This window comes from Pantherophis guttatus, chromosome 2 (genome assembly GCF_059756535.1).
Source record: "Pantherophis guttatus breed Tessera chromosome 2, ASM5975653v1, whole genome shotgun sequence".
NCBI lineage: Eukaryota > Metazoa > Chordata > Lepidosauria > Squamata > Colubridae > Pantherophis > Pantherophis guttatus.
The window spans coordinates 56,528,051-56,553,220 of NC_142064.1; the positions used below are offsets into that span (position 1 = coordinate 56,528,051).

Consider the following 25,170-nt stretch of genomic DNA (forward strand, 5'->3'; position numbering starts at 1 on the left):
CAAAGGCACACAGAACACTGTTACTTTCCCACCAAAGGTGGTCCCTATTTTTCTACTTGCATTTTTTGCGTGCTTTCGAACTGCTAGGTTGGCAGAAGCTGGGAGCCTACCCCGTTACGCGACACTAGGGATTTGAACCGCTGAACTGCCGACCTTTCGATCAACAAGCTCAGCATCTTAGCCACTGTAAAGATTCTACTTGTACCCCAGCTGTACAAATGCTTATACTGTGTGATGCTTTACACAGTGTTTTAGTCAGGGGTGGTATTCACTTACCTTCGCTACCGGTTCGCAAATGTGAGTGTGCACGTGCTCGCTTCATGCACGCATGACACCTCTGCACATGCACAGGACCTTCTGCGTATGCGCAGAATGTCAAAAACAGGAGGTGATGATGTCCAGGCAGGTGGATGGAACCTCCCGCAGCTGCAGCTACCGATTCGCCTAAACCAGATAGAACCGGCTGAATACCACCACTGGTTTTAGTGCTTTAGGGTAATGCTAACAAACCCTATGCAAAAAGAAAAAGATCCACAACTCATAATAATCAAAGTAAATGTATGTTAAATTTCCATTTTTTTCAGGCTGCCATTTCCATGCAACAGCTTCAATGTGCTTATAAATGAATATTGACATTCTTATAAATGACACATTCAAGCAATTATTTTCAAGCTATACTATCAACAGGCCCAATGTATTCCTAAAAAAGATAACCTTAAACCTTTATTGTAATCACAGACCAAAATACAATGGAACAGTTGTTTTATAGGATCCATAATTTACTACAAAACCACTATTAATAAGAACTTGAATATCCACGCTAATACTCTATTCTTTAAATTGGTGCCTAGAGTAATAAGTAGAATAGAAAAACTTGGCAATGGACTTGGATGTTTAGGTCTTGCTTATCCAAAAAATAACAAGCATAGAATTTACAGGGTATCCAGACATAATACATTCTTACAATTATGTTTCTAAAAGTTACAATAAAATAGGGCATATGCTAGAATTTCAGCAGCATCTCAGCCAGAAGGGCAGGTTCTGTTGTCATAGAAGATGTTTGTGAGTCTGCCTTCCTCTGCTTGTAAAGAAAGAGTATTAAGTTGGTAAATGTAAACATTCTATGATATTAAGAGAGAGTTTGCTGCTCAAAGTATTTTGTTAGCTTAGAACTAGAGTCAAGATTGCCATCAACAATTTTTGTAAGGCTGATACCAAACTCTGTTCAATTTGTAACACCTACTGTTCTTTGGTGGCACAGTCTTTCCTTACTTATAACCAGTCCTTTGAACATTTTTACATTTCCAAGGTGATATAAAAGTGTCAGTGAGTATCAAGGTAGTGAGATCCTGTGAAAAGAAAGTCAACTTCAGACATAAAACTAAGACATTAATCTATGGCCTATATCAGCTTCAGTAAAGCAACTTCTGTATGAAAGACCACACCAAAGATACAGTTGAAGATGCAACAAATTTGGACCGGATAGTCTCATAGATAGTCAATAATACCTGCATCACATAACACCTGAGTTATGGGTTTAACAATAGACATATTAATTCAATAAGGATGTAACTGACCCTTTTGGCGTTGAAAAATGGCATGATACCTGCAGTAAATTTTTGGCCATTTCAAATAGCATAAGCAATATGCTTATTTTTTATGCTAATTTGTTGAATGAAAAATCATACCTAGTTGTTTAAAGCACTTCTTCTACAAATGCTGTTTATTAACTGAGCGCATGAGCTGTATTTTATTTATTTTTTTAGAGAAAATAATCTTTATTTTACCAAATGACATGAACATACATTGCTGATATGAGTCTTGTATCATGAAGTTGCTATACTTAATGTAAAGGAATAAACTTGTCTTTTCTGCTATGTTCCAGTTATGTTATTTAGATTTTTAATTTATTCCATCTGTAATTATATGCTGTCTCACTTTCTCAATCCACATTCTCTATTTCAGACATCCAATACAAGGTGGTTTGGGATATCACCAAAAATTTAATGTTGACGGTCTGTATGCAGAGCTAACAGCTAATCTTATTAAACTGGAAAAGGTAACTGGAAAGAATTGCTAAACTACAGAAAGCAAAAACAGTGGGGAGACTTCATGAACATAAAGATGAAACTGAGATTTATTGGGGTGAAAAGACGCTTAAATGTCTCTTAACTGGATAAGAACAAAAGAGGTCAGAGGGTTGAAAACTTTCATAGCTGTGTCAAAGATATTTTGATAGGAGTAGCTTGCCTAAAAAGCCACATAATGAAGAATGCTAATAAAACTTTCTAAGATAAATTCTATAAAATTTAAGAACATTTCCTAGAACGTTCTCCCCCCCCCCATTGTCTCAATTAGGCAAAAATCTACTCCCCAAAAATAATTCTTTGAAATTTTGTCTGTTCCAATATTGTATACCAGTGATGGTGAACTAATGTCATGTGTGTCAAAGGTGACACTCCACTCCAGCATTCCCCAACATCCAACAACTGTTCTTGAAAGCAGCCCTGTTCTCATTCAGTTTTCAGAGGCTATGGAGCCATGTAAGAATGGCATATGCCCTCCTTGTTTTTTCTCTTTTGTTTTTTGGGGGATGACATTTCAACAGAATCAAATTAGATATTTTCTGATTTTTTTGACATGCCAATCCCAAAGGTTGTGCCATCACTGCTGAACACCAATAACATTCTGATCCTAGAAACAGTAATTCTTCTTCACAGACTTGAAAATATCCACTTAAAGCATTTAGGCCTCTTCATTTAATCTACTTGTCAGGTCAGCTCATATATAGTCTTACTTGTATATCTCTTCCTATGCTATAGACTTATATGAGTACCTACTGGGCAACCTGAAAAGCCAATCATTCAATTCATAGCATTTTTTGTAATGATGAAAGCCACTTTTCTCCAATTGTTGCAATAAGTCACCTTGTTCTTTAGACCAGCGGCCCCTAAACTTTTGGGCACCAGGGACTGGTTCCATGGAGAGACGTTTTTCCGCGGATCAGAGGGGGCATGGTTTCATGTGCTGCTTGCATCCCGTGAATGGAGCTTCACTTGTTTGCATGGCCCAGTTTCTGGCATGTGGACCGGTGCCAGTTCATGGACCAGTGGTTGGGGACCCCTGCTCTAAACACACATTGTACTAAGACAAGACAGGAAGGAGTAAGGGCTGTTGGTCTAAATCACTGCTGTAGAATTAATAGGCTAGATATAATAGTTTTAAAAATGTAATCCTTGATGTTATAAATTTACCCAGATTGAGCCAGAATGAAAGAAAGTATTCCACTTTAGGTATGATGCCTATTGAACAATTCATCTCTTGTTTATGTAGCAGCTAGTTTTATCTATATAATGTGTTCTGTATTTTTTTTTCTCCAAGATACAAAGCAATTTACAGAAGCTACTTGAAGACAATAAGTGAACTGCCTGTTGCCTTTTGATTACTTCATTCGCACCTCATTTTTTCTCTAGAAAAGCAACTCTGAAGATAATATCAAGTTTAGCCAATCAAGTTATGTGTACTTGAGTTCAGTTCAAATTCACAACTCTTGTGCAATAGCACCTGTTTTCTCAGAGGACAATCCATTTCTTTGCCTACACTGTATATGATGAATAACTGAGAGGATCCATCTCAGGCCTTATTATTATGATCCTGACTGGCTCAAGTTTGACTCAACCTTCTATCCTTGTGAGGTTGGTAAAATGAGGACCCAGATTGTTGGGGGCAATATGCTGACTCTGTAAACTGCTTAGGGAGAGCTGTACTGTGAAGCGGTATATAGGTCTAAGTTCTACATTTATGCAAGAAAAACAAAATGCACAGGTAAAGTATATGTGGCTCAATAGTAGTAATTGTGAAACGGATCTTTGAGTCCTAGTGGACAACCATTAAATATGAGCCAGCATTGTGCAGCAGTGCCAGAAAAGCCAACACAGTTCTGGGCTGCATAAACAGAGGGATAGAATCAAGATCACATGAAGTGTTAATACCACTTTACCACTTGGTAAGGCCACACTTAGAATACTACATTCAGTTTTGGTTGCCATGATGTAAAAAAAGATGTCGAGACTCTAGAAAGAGTGCATCATCAACAAAGATGATTAGGGGACTGGAGGCTAAAACATATGAAGAATGGTTGCAGGAACTAGGTATGTCTAGTTTAAGGAAAAGAAGGACTGGGGAGACATGATAGCAGTGTTCCAATATCTCAGGGCTGCCACAAAGAAGAAGGAGTCCACAGCACCTGAGGGTAGGACAAGAAGCAATGGGTGGAAACTAATCAAGGAGAGAAGCAACTGAGAACTAAGAAGAAATTTCCTGACAGTTAGAACAATTAATCAGTGGAACAACTTGCCTCCAGAAGTAGTGAATGCTCCAACATTGGAAGTTTTTAAGAAGATGTTGATAACCTTTTGTCTGATGTGGTGTAGGGTTTCCTGCCTGGGCAAGGGGTTAGACAAGAAGACCTCCAAGGTCCCTTCCAACTCTGTTATTCTATTCTATTCAATAAGTGCTATTGCTAATGCTATTATATTGCTTAAACTTACCATAAATCCATTCTGTTCTACTGTATTTTAGGCAATCAATATGAGGATATACAATTTGCTGTGCAACTATGTCTGGAAAACTTTATAGCTTGTATATGCTTATATCTGAAACATTCTAGTTTCTTTCTTTTTTTCCCCTACCCAGACAAGGAAACTCTGAACATATCCAGAGTGGCATTAACTTGGACTCTATAAACTTAATTTTGCGAATAAGTTAGCATTCTGATTTGATCAAGTTCTTTCTGGCATGTTCCTCCAGAGTTGCCAAATAGAATCTGTGCTGCATGCTCAGCTGCAATTAAGTATATGTTCCTGTTTTACACAGAATCATGTATGCATGCATGCATGTACACCTCTTTCCACCAAAGCCCTCATTGGTAAAGTTTTCCGTCATGTCCAGGTACAAATAAAGCACATCAGAGGACTTTTACAATCAAAGTTTAACAATCCTAATTCCATAGAGTTGGCTCAAACCAAGTTAGTAACACGTTGAGTCAGGTGAAATTAATCAGAGTGTGTGTGTGTGTGTGTGTGTGTTTCAGTGATTGTTGACTTCTGTCAACTGCCTGGACTGTCCCTGCAGTTTTCTTGGCAAAGTTTCTGAAGTGGTTTAGCTTTGCCCACTTCCTAGGAGAGATTGTCCCATGGTCTTCCAGCTGGCTTTGTACCTAAGGTGGGACTAGAACTCATGGTCTCCTGGCTTTTAGCCCAATGCCTTAACAACTATACCAAACTGCCTATCTTTAGACCTTAGTTAGACATTATTTTAGAATTACATTGGTCTTAGTGGGTCATTAATGCAGTCATTTGTATAAGTTATAGCCCTAATGGAGTTTAAATATGTCTGCAATATTTAGCCCAATAAATGGGTCAATTTAGGTGCTTGAAATCATGCATTCTTATCCAATTATGCAATTGATATAATGTTTTTAAATAAAACAGCATAGTCATCTATAAAACTAAAGTTCAGATACTAATGTAGACTTCATTATAGGAATCTATATTATTCCAACCAAACCAATTGATAAGCTTGTAAATTTGACATACTTTAAGTTAAAAACCAAGGTTTTGGAGCTTTTTACTTTGTTTTTCCTTTTATTTTTGATATACTGTATATCTTACTGTATTTGGGTATTGTAATCTATCTTGTTTGTATTATAATTTTCATTTCATTCATTCATATGGAAAGATGGCTAATTCATGAGTTCAGCATCTCAAAACAAGTGATGAAGTACAATATTAGTCCGTAGCATTTTAATATAAAGCCATGATTTTTCCATTAGAATATCCTTAACTTCTGCTATATACATGGTCCTCGATTTATGACCACAATTGAGCCCAAGATTTATGTTGCTAAGCAAGACATTTGTTAAGTGAGTTTGGCCCCATTTAACAACCTTTCTTGCCAGTTAAGCAAACCATTGCAACTGTTAAGTTAGTAACACCGTTGTTAAGTGAATCTGGCTTCCCCATTGACCTTGCTTAACAGAAGGTCACAAAAGGTGATTACATAGCCCCAGGACAATACAACTGTCATAAATATGAATCAGTTGCCAGGCATCCAAATTTTGATTACATAACCACAGGGATCTTGCAACAGTTATGTGAAAAACAGAAGTCACTTTTTTCAGTACTGTTGTAACTGTTGCAAGTCGACGACTATTTGTATAAGAGACGTATCTTACAGTTGATTGACTCAAATGAGTTAGATCATATTAATGCTATTTAAAATATTCTATATCTGTAAATAATGAACATTCTGTTTATATAGCAGAGATGTTAATTGTGCCATTTCTATGAAATGTAATTTATATATTTAAAATAAACTATTTCTGAATCTACAGTGAATTCATTTTTGTTTACATGCGCCTCGCTCAGAGGTCAGTTCTGTGTAGTGGGATTCAAAGGGACCGTTTCAATACAGCAGTGGGAACTATGAAACAAGCTTATAAAATGCATGCCAAGCTGTGATTTGAAAGACAACTGCTGTAAAATATTTTACAGATCGTATACATCAATAATTGCCAAAGCACGTAAATCATGAGGTAATAAATGTGGGAAATGCCACAGAAAAGAAACATATCTGGTGGACATGCCCCCCCCCAAAAAAAATACCGGGAAAATATACATAGTAACCCAAAGAATTTTGGGGATGAAATTTAAAGTGGAACCTCTATTTTTTTTATTAGGTATAATTCCAGAATCTATCAAAAAGGCATATCATAATTTATTAAGATATTTGTTTGTGATTGTGAGGATTAACTTTGTAAAGGAAGGGGGAAGTCAGAAATTAAATACCTTTATTATTTTTAGGGGTGTTTTATTATTAGTTTAAACATTTATAAATAATATAGTGGAGCTTTTGACATTAAACTCAAAAATTCATACCTTTTTGATATTGTAAAAATAAAAATAACCTGTTTGGAACCCTTATTAATGTCATATTGATAATATTTGCACAACTTGAATAATTATCTGTTTATTAATAGATATCATTTTGAAATTATATCTTTGTTTTAAATAAAAGAATTGTAACAAGACTAAATAATAATAGAACTGGAGTACTCTTGATATACTTTTTAGAAGAGGGAAATATAGGTCTTCATCTATTTATATTTGTAGTAGTAGTAGTAGTAGTAGTAGTAGTAGTAGTAGTAATAAAAATAATAATAATAATAATAATAATAATAATAATAATAATAATAATAATAATAATAATAATAATAATAATAATAATAATAATAATTTTATTTCTATACCGCCCTTCTCCCGAAGGACTCAGGGCGGTGTACAGCCTATTAAAAACACAAAACAACATCAGTTAAAATAGTTTAAAATTATTAAATGAATTCAGCTAAATTTTAAAACCCCAGAAATTTAAAACCCAATCTAAAATTGTTATGTTGATAGCCCAGCCTGGCGGAACAACAGGGTCTTGAGTGCACAACGAAATACCCGGAGGTCAGAGATCTTACGTATTTCCGGGGCAGTTCATTCCACAGGGCTGGGGCTCCCACAGAGAAGGCCCTCCCCCTGGGTGTTGCCAGCTGACATAACTTGGCCGATGGCACCCTGAGGAGGCCCTCTCTGTGGGAGCGAACTGGCCCGTGGGAGGCTATTGGTGGCAGAAGTCGGTCTCGAAGGTACCCAGGTCCTATGCCATGGAGCCCTTTAAAGGGAGTGACCAGCACCTTGAATTGCACCCGGAAGACCACTGGGAGCCAGTGCAGCTCGCACAGGAGGGGTGTCACGTGGGCGCAACGAGTTGCGCCCATAACCACCTGCGCGGCCGCATTCTGGACCAGCTGGAGCCTCCGAGTGCTCTTCAAGGGGAGCCCCATGTAGAGAGCATTACAATAGTCCAGCCAGGAGGTGACAAGGGCGTGAGTGACCGTGCGCAAGGCGTCCCGGTCCAGAAAGGGCCGCAACTGGTGAATCAGGCAAACCTGATAAAAGGCCCCCCCTGGCCACGGCCTTCATATGCTCTTCTAAAGACAGCTGTGCGTCCAGGAGGACATCCAGATTGCGAGCCCTCTCTGTGTGGTGGGGGGCAAGGATTCACCCCAATAGTCAGCGATGGCACCTGCTGATTATATCGGGACGCCGGGAGCCACAGCCACTCAGTCTTGGAAGGGTTGAGTCTGAGCCTGTTCCTCCCCATCCAGACCCGCACGGCCTCCAGGCAGCGAGACATCACATCAAGGGCATCGTTGGGGTGGTCAGGGGTGGAGATGTACAGCTGAGTATCATCAGCGTACAGATGACACTTCACCCCAAAACCACGGATGATCTCACCCAGCGGCTTCAGATAAATGTTGAACAGAAGGGGCGAGAGGACCGACCCTTGCAGCACTCCCCATGCGAGGTGCCTCGAGGTCAACCTCTGCCTCCCTGCCAACACAAACTGCGAGCGGTCAGAGAGGAAGGAGGAGAACCACCGCAGGACGGTGCCCCCTATTCCTAACCCTCTCAACTGCTGCAGCATGATACCATAGTCGATGGTATCAAAAGCTGCTGAGAGATCTAATAGGACTAGGACAGAGGAGCAACTCCTGTCCCGAGCCCTCCAGAGATCATCCACCAACGCGACGAATGCCGTTTCAGTGCTGTACCCCTGCCTGAAGCCCGACTGGTACGGGTCCAGATAGATAGGTTCATCCAGGTGTCGGGGAAGCTGTCGTGCCACCACGCTCTCAACAACCTTCGCCACAAAACGAAGGTTGGAGACTGGATGGTAGTTGGCTAATTCAGCCGGGTCCAGGGAAGGCTTCTTGAGGAGGGGCCTCACTACCGCCTCTTTCAAGGCGGCAGGAAAGGCACCCTCACTCAGAGAAGCACTTATAATTCCCTGGAGCCAGCCTCGTGTAATCTCCCAAGAGGCCAGTACCAACCAGGAGGGACACGGGTCCAATAAACACGTGCCGGCACTAATCTTACCCAGAACCCTGTCCACATCCTCGGGAGCCACAGGATCAAACTCCTCCCAGATAATATTCTCAAGACCTGCCCTTGTCTCCTCCCCTGGACACATCCAATCGGAGTCCAAGCCATCCCGAATCCGAGCGACTTTATCATGCAGGAATTGCATTGCATTTCATTGTTAAATAAAGGTTTTTTTAAATAGAAAAATAAGGAGAGAAAAGGAAAAAATGTGTAATGGGGCTAGACAGCTTTGCCCACTCCAGAGAAAATAGCTGGGGAAGGTGCAGCTTCTTTAAGCACTCTCTATGTCCTGCAAGGGGATAAAAAGGAGGAACAGGACATTGTATGAGAAAATTTTATCTGAATGAGGCAGCAGCGTGATTTTTTGAATTACCTGGTTTGCTTAGCAACCAAAGGCAAATTAGATCCCTAAACAAGGACTACTTTTATTTCTCTGCACTCCAACCTGTATGTCCATGTCATCATCTTCAATGTCAATGGCCCAGTGGCTAGCCATCTATGCACCACCTAGAATGAAAAATATCACACCATTTAATAGCAATATAAAATACATCAAACTTTGAATAGGGTCTTTTCCATGTGAGGGACCATGTACAATTGCCATGGCTGTCGTTATCACTGTAAAAAATATGCTTAGAGCATTAATATTCTGCATTACTTAGAAAAATGTCTAACTGTCAGAGTAGCTTTGATTTTATCTTGTCATGCTTGGTAAAATCTTAGAAGCATGACTGCTAAACAATTTCTAGTAGCTTCAGACGTTGTTCATTTTGTTCCCTATTGCCGGCCAAAGTGGAATTAAGCTGGACAGAACAGAGCTGAGTTTACTTAATTTGAGTACTTGTGTCAGAATTTAACTTTACTTGGCAGGCATACTAAGATTTTTAAAAATGAGTTGAATCATAGAAACTTAGTAGAAGTAGAGTAAAGAGTGATGAACAGCTTTTCCCATTTTAGCAATACAATATCTCTTTCATTTGATCAGGCTTTATTAAGCTGATACAAGTTGACTGACCAACCCTTGAATTCTTTGTAGATTTCCAGCATGCCTATTACATATTCATATAGAAGTCAAGGCTCTGAGAATAAATCATACCGTTTGTCCTACATGGCAGGATTCCAATAAAGCAAAACTGAAATGGAAGCAAACAGATTAGGTAAGACTGTATTTGCAAAATGTGTACACTGTCACTATCGTTATATATTTAACATATAGGCGTTACATATTAAAGAATTTCAGAGCTTTAACCAAAGCAGACACACCCTCCTATAAGCCTTCTCTATCCTAAGATTTACCAGGTGATTTGTACTATAATAAGTCTTGAGGTTCCCAGCCAACATTAGCTATTGATTATTCTTCTTAAAATTCTCTTTGGTGAAAATACCGCTTTACTATCCATGCTTATCACCACAATATTGGTTCTTGATTACCTACCAACCACTGCCTCATCTCCTATTCAGAGTTCTCACTGGTCACAAGCTGTTAGATCAACCTTAATTATCACAAATTCATATGATTCTGAAACCCAGATTCCAATACTATGTCTGTTGAGGTTAATATACCAGAATTTTTGTTACACCCATGTAAACTATGTCAGTATTTAACCTCAAGTATACTTTTAGTTCAAGCACTTAGAGTTGCTCAGTTTCATTTTGACATTTATTAAATTATAACCTATTTTTTGTCTATTGTATATTCAAGGAAGCAGCCAAATTGACTGGTTATTATTGGTTACAAACAACGTTTTGGTTTACAACATTCTGAATCCAAATGCGAGTAGCAGATTGTTAATTCAAAAAAATAATAATCATAAGACCTCATAATATGAAATTGTTCTGTAGAGTGTTTATGTGGAATTCATATAAATGCAAATATAGAAGAATGCTGCAAAAATGCAGTATTCAAATGAGTATTTGATTGCAGTATTCAAATTCCCTGCAAAGATGCAGTCAAAGCATCAAAGGAATACTGATCCTTTAGTTACTTTATGGTGTCTGGACTCCCTCACCCTCTGCATGGCAAATTGTTATCCCTTTGCTATTTCAGAGTCTTATCAGGAAAATTAGATACAGATATGTTTACTTTGGCCTTTGCCCGGAGACAAGAAATATAATCTCCAAACAGCCTTGTTAGTTTGTGATAGAAAAGATTTTCAGGATTACTGAGGACCAAAGTACTTGTGACAATTTTTTAAAATATCTATAGAAGCATGGACAGTGGCCAATATAAGGATTGATCAGGATTATTATACATGAGCTTCTCTACACTCCAGAGAAAGAAAAATACCACTGACTTTTTATGGATTTCAAGTATAGGTAATCCCCGACCTACAACCACAATTAAACCCAAAATTTACATTGCTAAGTGAGACATTTGTTAAGTGAGTTTTGCCCGATTTTATGACTTTTTTTGCCACATCTGTTAAATGAATCACTGAAGTCATTAAGTGAGTAACGTGGTTGTTAAGTGTATCTGGCTTCCCCATTGACTTTGCTTGTCAGAAGGTCACAAAGGGGGATCACATGACCCCAGGGACACTGCAACCGTCATAAATATGAACCAGTTGTCAATCTTCCAAATGTAAATTACGTGACCATGGAAATGCTGCAATGGTCATAAGTGTGAAAAACACTCATGTCACTTTTTTCAGTGCTGTTGTAACTTTGAACGGTCACTCAACGAACTGTTGTAAGTCAAGAACTATCTGTATTGAATCCTAGTCCACAACACTACATTTTGCAATATTCAGTGCAGGGGTGAAATGCTCCTGGTTCAGACCGGCTCGCCCAATCCAGTAGCGATGGAGGCGGGTGGTTCGGAGAACCGGTAGAAAAAATCCCTGCCTCCCCCTATGCCCAGCTGAGCCGCACAATCATCAGAGGCTTTTTTTTTACTTTTAAAAGCATTTTTTCTACAACCTCTTCGGCCGAAAAAATGCTTAAAAAAAAAAAAGCCTCTGATGATCGCGCGACTCAGCTGGGATCGTCAAAGATCCCAGCTGAGTTGCCTGATGGGCAGAGGCTTTTTTTCTTTTAAATGCCTCTGATGATCCAAGCTGAGTTGCCTGATCGGCAAGGCATTTAAAAGAAAAAAAGCCTCTGCCAATCAGGCAACTCAGCTGGGATCGTCAGAGCCTTTTGAAAGCATTTTTTACAACCTCTTCGCCAAAGAGATTGTAGAAAAAATGGTTTTAAAAGTAAAAAAAAAATTGGCCACACCCACCCAGTCACATTACCCCCCAAGCCACGCCCACAGAACCGGTAGCAACAAATTTTAGATTTCACCACTTATTCAGTGCCCCAAATTATTGTACATTGTATTCAGAAGATTGTAAAACAATGAAGGCTCAGTGTAACTTTCAGGAAGGCAATCCCCTCTAATTTTTTCACAGAAGGAAATCAAAAATTATTCATTCACTTTATAGAAAGTTTTGATAATGGAGCAAGGTAGCCAGGGAGCAATTCTTCACTACTTAAAGCAAACATCTCTTTTGGGGCTAGCAACATTGTGTAAAATGTGCATAAAGGGAATAAGAAATAAGATAACAAAATTTATTAGCCTGAGGTATAAAAGAAAACATATCTATATCTCATTTACATCAGCACAAGTTGCTTTATCTGCCCATAATTTTACATCTCTGCAAAACATCTCTACCACAACCCTATAGTGCTTCCTATATTATATTTTGTTCTTTAGTTCATATAATACTAATTATAGGTGTTTTATCCCTATATATGTCAGTTAACATTAGTTCTAGAGCAGAAGTGTCAAACTAGCAGCCCATGGGCCAGATGCATAACACACAAGCCATGCCCACCCCAGCTCCGCGAAGGGAAAAAACATCACAAAATGTCACATGATGGCAATGTGATGCCCCGAGTTTGACACCCGTGCTCTAGAGAGAAGGCCATCAATTTTATTCATACTTTGTTCCATGCAGCAACTTTAAAATGAGCGATTTCATGTATGCTGGTTGGTGAATTCTAGGAGTTGAAGTCCACAAGTCTTAAAGTTGCCAAGTTTGGAGAGCCCTGCTCTAACATAAAGACTACCGTAAATATCAATACAGCATAGCCTATATCCTACCAACTTTTGGTACACATACCAAACACATACTCTTTATAGAAATATGAAGCTAAGGTGGGGAACCTGTGGCTCTCCCACTGTTATTGAAATAAAATTTCCAGCATCCCTTTGCTGAAAAAGACAATTTGGCTATAGATATCCCATCTTTGTATTAAATCTACATACTGTAGCTGGTACCAAACAGATACCATATTTTTCGGAGTATAAGATGCATCTTTTCCCCCCTAAAAGGGGGTGAAAATTTAGATGTGTCTTATACACCGAATGTAGCCCCACCCACCCACTGGCCCCCACCCTTTGGCCTCTGCCTCCCAGCAGTTTACCTCATTGCAGCAAGCAGCAAGAAGAAACAGCTCATTTCAGCTTCAGCACAGCCTAATTAGCACAAGTTGATTGGATCTGCCTCCCGACTCTCAGCTGTTTTGCTCTCGGCTGTTTTGTGCAGGCCTCTGCTGCTTGCTGCAAGGAGGTAAATTGTTGGGAGCAGATTTTTTTTCCTTCAGCTAATCAAGCTATGGTGAAAATGAAAATGAAAGTAAAGCAGGCTATTTGCTGTTTGCTGCAACGAGGCAAAATTGCTGTGAGGCAGATGCAGATTTCTTTTTCTTGTTTTCCTCATCAAAAAAGGTAGATGCATCTTATAGTCCGGAGTGTTTTATACTCCGAAAAATATGGTAGTTTTCTTTGAATTATAGATATTCCCAATTTTCCCTGGGATACAATTTAGCTGTTCCTTTCTCTGCCATAATCTTGTTGAAAATAACCTTCATCCATTTGCCACTATTAGGCCAGACAGGAAGTTCCAGTTCACAAATGTTTGATTTTTCACATTACAAGTAAAAACAATGGAGAGAAAGTTACTTTCATCAGGATTATAAATAGATTAAACTTCCCCTCCCCATGAGGTGTAAATCTGAATAAAAATATTCTCATATATGCTTCTTAACATTCTCTTTAAAAACCTAATGAGAAAAGTATACCATTCTATAGGGGTGACAAGGGAGAAAACAAGGTTTAATTTAAAAAACTGGAAAACCTTTATAGACTTTTTGTTGAAATTGGATAAAAATAACTCAGTGATTTCTAGATTTGCTGAATAAAAAAGGTTGACTATAGGAAGAAAGGAATTATATAGGAAATCTTAAAGGAAGAGGACAGCAGTTATTACAGTTTATTTGTAACTGCACTAAAAAAAGATCACAAGTCTTATTTTTTTTTCCTTTTCTATCTATATTGTTTTCTGAACGTTTGCATCTTTCTATTTTTTACCTTTTTTATATTTTATATTATTTCTCATGGCGTGACTTGTCATTTAGTATATTACAATACTTTTTGTTACTAGTTAGTTGTACTCCCCATTGGCTGACGTTGTTTCATATTACACAAGTTCTAGTTACGCTTCCCCAAAGATATTGCCCTGATCCTTATTTTATCCATAGGCATTTTTAAAATTGTACTAAAAGGCTGTTCCTCTTTTAAAATTTTGAACAATCCTTTAAAAACATTTGTTGCTGTTGTTTACTTGGCTTGCTGAATTGCTCTCCTTTATTTACAGTGTTAGTTATCTTTTTAAAATAACACAGAAAAATAAAAAACAAAAACAAAGCACTCTTTCAAATATATTTGTTTCAGCACTGAACGCAATCAGCTCTCTGTAGCAGGTCTCTTGAACTCTGACTACCCAGGTAGCTCAAACAGAGGTCAAGATCAAAATATGAAGGCAACTACCAGTTTTCATTCTCTTAAACAATAAAATGTAATAGGCTAACTTTCTATCAAGAAGGCATTTTGCCAATGCATTGCAGGAAACGGGAAGGCAATAATTTTTGAACAGCTGCTGCCAAAGGAACAAATAAAGCAAACTTTAGTTGGGCAAGTCTCATATAGAAAACAATTTTTACAGAAATGAAAAGATTGGAAAAGGGTGTGAAACATTATTGTGACTTTAAATCAAGATACTGAATCAAAAACACTGTATATGGCTTTGATATTACACTAGCATTGAGGCAGATCATAAAACTAAGACTTTTAACTAAGTTTGATGGGGCTACAATTCCCAACCAGCCTTGACATGACATCAGGGGTGAAATCTACTTACCTTCCTTACCGGTTTGGAAGTGCACGTGCCACACGCACATGCTCGCTTCGCTCACTTCACATGCGAGCGCAGATATTCTGCACATGCGCAAAACCTGCGCATGCGCAGAAGGTAAAAAACACATTACTTCCTGGTTAAAACTAGGAAGTTGTTGCAGGATAAAACCCAACTCCTTTGTTCACATGTGTAATGTTGATGCATGAATGCACAAAAGAGTATTTTTGAGTTTTGAGATTTTTGACAGCAATGAGTATTAATTTTTCCACATGAACAAAAGGAAAAATTATTCATGTGCATTTATATTTGATGGTCATTGAATACTTTGTTCCAATATTATATGTTCCATTATATATCCTTGATCAATCCAAAGATTTATTGTCATGGTCCAAATCCAGCAAAATTCAAAAGAGAAAAATGGTGGGGCAGGAGAGCAGGTGACAAAAGGTTGAAGTGATGAAGCTTTATAGTTATTCAAAAATGAAGGAAACTTTACAATTAATCAGAAATAAAGGAAGGTAAATAAGGCAAGATTCAAAAAGCCTGCCTTTAGGTGCAACATTAGCAGTAGTGAGGTATTAACCACTGTGTCTTGGTTTCTGAATAACTTTCAATCACTATTAGGTCATCATGTTAACAATAGCAATAGGGTTCAGACTTATATACCACTTCATATTGCTCTAAGCAGTTTATAAAGTCAGCATATTGCCCCCAATACTGTAGATCCTCATTTTACTAGCCTCGGAAGAATGAAAGGCTGAGTCAACCTTGAGCCGGTCAGGATCGAACTGCTGGCAGTTGGCAGAATTAGCCTGCAATATTGCATTCTAACAACTGCGCCACCATTCCTCTTGGTTAGGCACATACTTTGACCATAGTTTAGTGGCTAGACTTGTGATCAATTACATCCTGACCTGTAATTTTACACTTGAATAGCTGGGAATACTTACTGTAGCTATGAAGCTAAAAATGACAAATATAACCTTTATCATGAGGATCCCTAGTGTCAGCCAAGATTCTCATTTGACATTTTACATTTAATAAAAAGTATTTTAATTCAAAAACAGAGAAGCTAGTAAGGTACAAAACAAAGTTCCAGCTGCTAGCATTATCATACCCGGATTTCCTTTTGTCTCCTTTAAAGAATTTAAATGGTGGACATGTGCCACATACAACATTGTTTAGAAGAACGAAAGAGAAGTATGGATGATAGGAAGTGCATTTGTGGGAGAGAGGCTGTAGAAAAGAGTGGTTACATTTAATAAATTTGTACTTTGCAATTTTCTGAATGGGATACTCCCCTACACACACACACACACACACACACACCATTTTGCAAGAGAGTTCAAAATTGTTCCTAAATATTCTAAAATGCTCAATGTATTTTTTAAAGTACAAGTAGTCTTCAACTTACCATCATTTATTTAGTGACTTAAGTTGGAATGGCACTGAAAAAAGTGGCTTATGACCAGTTTTCATACTTATGATATTGCAGCATCCCCATAGTTATCTGATCAAAATTTGGGGGTTGGCAACTGGCATGTATTTAGGATAGTTGTATCATGTTATGACCATTTGTAACCTTCCCAGCTGGCTTCCAACAAGCAAAGTCAATAGGGGAAGCTAGATTCACTTAACTACGGTGTTACTAGCTTAACAATTGCAGTGATTCACTTAACAACTCTGGCAAGAAAGGACATAAAATGGGGCAAAATTCACTTAACAGGATTTGGAAAACTCTTTGGAAGAGGGAGGGAGGGAGGGAGGGAGAGATTGTATATGATCATATTTTTAAACAGGCATGCTGATTTCAATAGTAGCTCCTTCCTGAAATAAAACAGTTTCCTGATTTACTCCTTAGGCTTTCTTTCTATGGAAAAAGAAGAAACCTTCATATATGAACCAGGGGTGCATTCTACCTACCTTTACTACCGGTTCGCAGCTCGCTTCGCTCACTCACGCATGCACTCTTCTGCGCATACACAGAAGCGTTTTGATGACGTTGGGGTCAGTGGGTGGAGCCTCCCGCCAGTTTTACTACCAGTTCTATAGAACCGGTGCGAACTGGGGGCAACCCATCACTGATATGAACTCAGCAGATCTGAAAAGTCATGTGTGTAAGAAGGCACTTTAACATGGGAATCCACACTTTTCTGAATACTGTCATTGATCCAGAGATAAAAATATGTATTTCTACTCAATTAAGTGTATCAGAAAAAATGCACAAATGTATATTTAGGAGGCAAAGATGACAAACATTAAGAGAAATGTCTAATTAGGGAAATCATTAAAAACTCATTTAAAAAATAACCTTTGGGGAGGTTCCCTTCTGAATTGTAAAACACACATAAAAGTAATTTCAATTTCAATCAAATTTAGGATTGGAGTTTTCTTCAATATTTTCTATGAACATGTAAGTTCTCAAATATATATTTGATCCTACTCAAGCTATTTTTTTAAAAAGCACATTAATTCCGTTACAGGTCTGACTAATTTTAGAGGGAAAAAGGAAATGCTTTTAATCGCAACCTTAATCAGCAGTGACATATGGCAATCAAATAGCAATAGTCATGTATATAATTTGCATAAGGTGAGTAAAGAAGAAGTCAATATATAGATCCAATGAATAATATGACACGGAGATCACAGCAGAATATAGTTGATCAACTGCTGTTAAATTAAAATGCTATTTCCAATATACTTGCAACAGGCTATATGTGTGGAATTAATATTAATCAACCCTGAGGTATATGTCTGTCTGTCTATCTATCCATCTATATGAATATATATAGATATACACATACACATATATGTATACATATACATATACCTATATACGCACATATACTTGTATATTTACAGAGATAGATGAGAGACAGAGAGAGAGAGAGAAAGAGAGAGAGAGAGAGAGAGAGAGAGAGAGAGAGAGAGAGAGAGAGAGATAAAAAGCAGAGACCCCAGCTGTGTGACAACATAAAAAAGCTGATAAGAGTGGAAGTTTGCATTTCACACATCTGCCTCAATGAATGCAAAAGGCTGATCTACTCTGACCTCATGAGACGAAGAGAGAACTGGGAACAGCTCACTCTTTGTTAGAATGTTTTCATCAGTCTCTGCCTGACCAACAGTGACACCTAAAGGCAACAAAATACACATAGGGAAAAAAGAAGCTTAACTTGGTACATTTGTTTCCCTTTGTTTCCGTTCCCTATTTTCAGTAAAATGACAGAATGATCCCTCAGGGCGTTGTTCATAACTAAAGGAAAACAGTTTGAATGAGTCTGATTTATACAAGGGAAATCTTAATAGTTCCTGCCTATCACTTCAAAAATTAAAACCATATTAGCCTGTTGCAAAGAATGTCAAAGATTCTTATGGCATTTCAAAGTCCAACAGAATTATGTAGTGGGAGGAATTTACTTAGTTCTATAGCCTCCCATCTCAAACAAATGATTCCAGACAGTAAGCAATCATAAAACAATTAAAAAATAATTACAGTATAATACAAAGATCAATATATTGGCAGTCAAGAAAAATTGTTATCCCAGATATCAGGAAACAGGACCCTTCAGACACTCAGGGCCCCAGACCCAGGCACAGTTTTCAAGTCCTTACAAAAGGCCGACATGATTGAAGTTATCCTCAGCTCTTAAGAAGAATGTTCCAGAAGGCAGGGACTACGGCAGAGAAGGCACATCTCTTAGTCCCTTCTCACCGACATTCCTTGGCTGATGGGACTCATACCATGCCCAACCTCTTTGACTGGATTGGATGGATAGAGACAAATTATTATTATTATTATTATTATTATTATTATTATTATTATTATTATTATTATTATTATTATTTAGACTTCTAAACCGCTTCATAGTGCTTTACAGCCCTCTCTAAGCGGTTTACAAAGTTAGCATATAGCATATTGCATATTAGCATATTGCATTAGCATTAGCATATTGTCCCCAACAATCTGGTCCTCATTTTACCCACCTCGGAAGGATGGAAGGCTGAGTCAACCTTGAGCCAGTGAGATTTGATCTGCTGAACTGCTGAATTAGCAGTCAACTGAAGTAGCTGCAGTATTGCACTCTAACCACTGCGCCACCTCGTCTCTTAACTGGGAGAAGAAAGGTCTTATGCTTTCCAGACCTGATAAGAATCAGGTAGCATACAAATTTAATAAATTATTATTGCAGTAGGTAGCATATTTATAGTGTATTCCTTTTATCCTCTTCAGTCTTATATACATAGGGCAGGGCGTGGGTGTGGGGAACTGTACTTGCTTAATATTTCCTGAAATAAAACTGTGCAAACATTGTGCAGTCATACTGCAAATAAAATAAGTAAAATAAAAGACCATCCACAAAAACAATAAAACCCTTCTCACAAAGATGAAGGCCCATTTATTTCTACTACTATAGTATAAACTACTGATACAACAGGAATTAAACCAGGGTCTAGGAACAGTTCAGAATTGTGTTTAGCTCCTTCAGTGTGTTGGATGATGATCAGTAATGAGATTGCTTAGCCAACTGACACCATTGGTTTCTCTGTACAATAGAAAATGAGACACCATCAGTTCTCATGTAGTTGGAAATAATTGCTGTACTGAATAGAGAAGCAAGAAAGGAAAATTTATCCAATGCATTAATCCTCCATTGGGAACACCTCTCCCAGTTGGAAAATCTATAAGGCAGTTCCAAGAACTGCCCATTTAATATGTGTTTTTCCTTACTTCAAAGCTGAAGATGGATGTTCCAGCAAGGTTGGCTTTGTTTATCATTCATCTTTTCCACTCAAATGGAAAAGAGATGGTACAGGCAAAACAGATAGGAGCAGCCCTCAATGGGAGAAGGGAGTGAGTAAATCAAAAGCACGGAACTGAATACCACATCTTAACAATGAAAAGTTTAAAATATTAGGCAAGTTTCTTTGGGAACCTTACAGTATAGGTAAGTACATATGGGATGAGATTTGATCAAATTCAAAGTTCTCTGATGGAAGAAACAGGTAAGAGTTTCCAAAAGACCATGAAATGTACAAGACAGCAGGAGATTTATAGATGTCAGACAATATTAGTCACAGCTGTCCGCAAAAGCAGATAAATGGAATGGCAGCTGAAGTAGTGAATGCTTTGGTCAAAGGTGTTGTTGTTGTTGTTGTTTTAGTGGAGATATTTCAAAGCATTTAATAGTGACTCAGATTCAAGGTCTTCCAGGTGAGCTTAACCAATTCTATGTTCAATATCTTTTATCTGATCAAAATTCAAGAATAAGCACAAATGTAGCCAAATTCCCTACAACTGCCCATTCAAGCAGTTACTAGACATTTTAATTTCCTTATACTCCTGAGTAGCTTCTGAACTGATTGCTGTAAGATTTTACTCAACTTATTTGCTATCTGTTCTTGCCCTCAATTTTATTTAGCCATTGTTTTCCTCTTGTTCAAGTAACATTAAATGATGTGTAATTTATTTTCATTCTATTTGAATGCAACTATTGACAGCCAGTTTTGTCTAATGGTTAAGTCACCAGCCTAGAAACCAGAGGACTGTGGATTCTAGTCCTGTCTTAGGCATGAAAGCCAACTGGGTGATCTTGGGCCACAAACTCTCAGCCAATGACATCAGGCTTGGGCTACAAGCCAGTTGGTCAATTCATTTGCAACCAATGGGTTGATTTAAAAAAAATGGACCCTGCACTCAGAGGAAAATGCTAGGATTTTTTTAAAAAAAAAGTTTAATACAACTATGGTGTTATTTTGGTTTCTGACTGTAATAATAAAGACTGTCTAACAATTATCTCTATAAGCTTAGTAATATAGTAGAAATATTTTTTTCTAGCAATAAAGTACTAAATTAAGACACATGGGATAAAAATACCAATGTTATGGTAATAGCATAGTTAGCATACTAAAATAAATCTTGGCTGAACATACCTGAATATACTTAAAGAGTTGTGTTGGCAGCGGTGATGCATTTCAGACAATAAACATATGGCTGATATCATGGGAGACAGCACAAAATCATAAGGTCAAATTTGCTAATCAAGCTATGACTGCAAACCAATAAAAATTATTTTAGGCCTTCAATATCTGGAAACTCTGAGCAAAGTAACACCAAATATTTTAACATAAGTGTAACCCTCTAAAAAAATTCGCTCTATACAATAATGATTGCAACAATAAACAAGAGTCTTTGATTCCTACCATGTAATGTTGTGGCTCCACACACTAAGTACACAAGATAGATAGATACACACACAAAAACTTTCCCTTTGCAGGCATTCTGAAGTGTGAGAACAAGAATTGCTGGCAAGCTCAGACACTCACACATACGACTGAAATATGTCAATGTGAAGGGATAAACCTACAAAGTTTCTGATGGAAGTGAAAGCTAACACTGCAGAAAATATTTTTTAGTCCATGTAAGCATATGATTAATCATAAAATAAAATGTAATCACCTGTGATACGATACAGCAAAAATACATGATTCCTTTATGAGGGCTGTCCTTGACCTTGGAAGAATTATACCAGGAATTAAACTCTGAAAAGTGGACATGGTCAGCATAAATTGGGCAGAGGAACTTCAATACTTGATTTAATTTAACATAATTGAAATTAATGTCAACACTGTTAATATAATTACTTCCAAACCATGTAACAATTGTGCTGAGTTGTGCACCGAGTAGGCAGTTTTAACCAATTAAATACATAGAATTTCCCTAATCTGTTCGGGTTAAAAACTATGATTTGGTGGCAACACATAGAGGAATTTAGGGATCCAAACCCAGCCAGAGATTGCAAATTTCACAACAGATGTTGCTTTCCTATGACCAGCAATATCCACCAATAATAATGTTGATGGGTTTAACATGCCAAAATAGAGATTGAAAATGGGGGAAAAAACATTCCTTAAATGAAGTAGATTTTTTTTTAAAGATTTGCAACAGGGGCACTATCATACTCCCCTTTTAAAAAAAATATAAATTGCATGCACAATGTATGTAAAAGAGGTCAGACTATAATTGTATGGTGACGGCTATCCTCTTGACATTTTCGAAATATACATACACATACACATACACACACACACACTTACACATACATTCCCATGCCCTTGCCTCATATTTAATTTGGTTCAATGATGATGGCATCAGAATGTACATGGATTTATCAAGCAACAGAGCAAATAAACGACCATCAGCTTTCAAGAAGGGTTTTTTTTTTTCCTGTTTTGGCAAGCAAGCTCACATTTTCCAGTGTGACAATATTTTAGAATGCCTTTTTCCACAAGCCAATCCCTAAAGATGCTACAACTATAAGAAGAGAACATTAATTTTCAGCTGCTCTTTTCTCACAAGGTCATTCTGTAGTAAAACAATACAAGGAGAGCAAATGAATTATTGATCGCCCGTGTAATTTAGCACTCAGGAGTCACTGATGTTACAAATTCAATGGTAATTAAGTATATGCAAAGGCAGAAGCTGCAAGCAGCAGCTGTATTAAACTCTAAGCAGCTTTTTGCCACACATAATGCGGTGGCAGGTCTAGGACATATTTTACAACTACTCAAACAGGGTTCCTCAGGGAACAATAATCAACTAGCTGCTACCGCAGTTTATAATCTACTCAAATAGCCTTTGATAATTAAGCTAGAAATTAAGGAACATCAACTTGTTTACGGTATCTTTAAACTTGTCTTTGTTTTATTAGCTTCCCATAAATACTGCTGTTCTTAAAAGCTTATCTGTAATGTGGAATCCCTGCCAAATATGTTTGTGAAAGGTCACATGTGCTGTTCCCACTGGAGCGGCTGAAAAAAATTGCTGAGTCAGTAGCAGTGAGTCAGTACCCGGACCTGACAATTGTATAAAATCAGGCTTCCTCAACTGCTACACATTCAGGCATTAAACATGGTAGTTCCTATCATTAAGGGCAATGGGACTATAATCGGACACATCTGGAGAATAGCAACATTGTGCCTCAGCAAGCTGTAACAACCCGCTATGGCAGCCTGTCTGCCAGGCTTCCACGCCAGAGAATAAATTGCCAGCTCAGACATTCAAATCAACATCCTCTTGACAGAGAGATGCTTATTTTAAAATGTAGCATAAAGAGATGTTCTCTTAAGTCCTTTCTTGCCAGGCAGAAGAGCTTTCGTTGTTTGGAAAACTGCACTCAGAACTAAGGAGGAGGTGGAGGTGGAGGACTTTATTGAGTAGTCTTGCAACCTTATCGATAAAATAAAATACAGTACACAATTTAGTTCCAGAATAAAATAAGATAGGAGGAAAGATAGGATAAAATACTTATGTGGTAATTCAAAATGTCAGCAATCAGATAAATGACTCTCCCTTACAGAGTATTCCAATTTGTTCAATGTATTGGGGTCTTAGGACCACTGCCTTAGTTATAAACTTAGCAGTTCTGCATACAATATGTACATTTGAGCCCAGGAGGAAATATGACTATATGTATATGTGTATGTGTATGTGTATGTGTGTGTGTATGTGCGTGTATGTGTATATTTTATTTTTATATATATAAGGTAAAGGTTCCCCTCGCACATATGTGCTAGTTGTTCCTGACTCTAGGGGGCGGTGCTCATGTCCGTTTCAAAGCTGAAGAGCCATCGCTGTCTGAAGATGTCTCTGTGGTCATGTGGCCAGTATGACTAAACGGCAAAGGCGCACGGAACACTGCTACCTTCCCACCAAATGTGGCCCCTATTTTTCTACTTGAGTTTTTTATGTGCTTTCGAACTGCTAGGTTGGCAAAAGCTGGGACAAGTAATGGGAGCTCACCCCATTAGGTAGCACTAGGGATTCGAACTGCTGAACTTGTCGATCGAAACTGATCTTGGCCTCTGAGCCAACACGTTCCCTTATACACACACACACACACACACATGCAAGTTTTGGTGTATTTGGGTCTTTTCCCATGTAAGATTGAGAGTATCTTGGCGATGTTTCAACGTCGCTAAGATACTCTCAATCTTACACGGGAAAAGACCCAAATACACCAAAACTTGCATACCTCTACCCATGAAAATCTACAATATATATATTTGTTTTTTGAGGTTTTCACGGGTATTTGTATGTAGGTCTTTGGTTATTCGGGTTTTGCTCCTAGAACCAGAAGGCCAAAGACATCAGCCTGAAGATGACGAATGAGACTTCGTCAAAATGTCGCCAAGGTACTTCCAAGTTTACACAGGAGAAAACCTGAATAACCAAAGACCTACATACACACACACACACACACACACACACACACACACACACACACACACACAATCTGTGGTTTGAATCCCAGTGGGCTGTTCTTTCCAATAGGGATGAAGAGTACTTAAGCCTAATGGGGGGGGCATATAACCAACAATCAAACAAAATATGAGAAATATTTTCAATGGCTGGGGTATCATGTACTACATTCAGGTTTCCTCAAAATATGGCAAGTGGTGGAAGTCCCATATTTAACCAACACTCAAATCTTGTTGTCAGAGTCAATGACAACTATTTTTCATGTTGAAAAATAGTTTTATTCTTAGCCAATCAATCCAGGGATCTGATTTTAGCCAATAATTGCATGTCAGTTTGAGCATTGATATCTAGGACTTTTGTTTAAAAGTTTCCCTTGCCTAAGAGGCCTTTGAGAGTAGATCCCGGATAGAAAACTCACTAAGGTGAAAAGAAGAAATGTAATGTGCACCCGGTTGAGAAGGGAGAAGAGGAAAAGCTAAGATTGTCTTCTAACCTCGAATTTAAGATGGAATTTTCAGGAAGAAGTATTTTTCAGAGAATAAACTAATAAAGAAGTAATATTTGTTGCAAGAGTCATTTATGGAAGGACAGTAAAAAGCTAAGTAAGAACTGTACCAAGTTAAATTTCTGTGTCTGCTAATACAGGGGTCTTCAACTTGGCAATTTCAAGACCAAAGCTGGCTGAGGAATTCTGGGAGTTGAAGTCCACAAGTCTTAAAATTGTCAAGGTTGG

The 25,170-nt window shown here is 37.9% G+C and overlaps 1 protein-coding gene across 1 annotated transcript in view; it reads left to right on the forward strand.

The window, feature by feature from the left end:
• GRAMD2B (GRAM domain containing 2B) overlaps nucleotides 1–6,391 on the forward strand; it is a 38,833-nt gene extending 32,442 nt beyond the window's left edge. Inside the window, exons 13-14 of the mRNA XM_034409982.3 lie at nucleotides 1,966–2,059; nucleotides 3,382–6,391. Coding sequence (XP_034265873.1) covers nucleotides 1,966–2,059; nucleotides 3,382–3,423 — 136 coding nt within the window. The 3' untranslated portion in view covers nucleotides 3,424–6,391. The remainder of the gene's footprint in view (nucleotides 1–1,965; nucleotides 2,060–3,381) is intronic.
• Nucleotides 6,392–25,170: the final 18,779 nt, after the last annotated feature.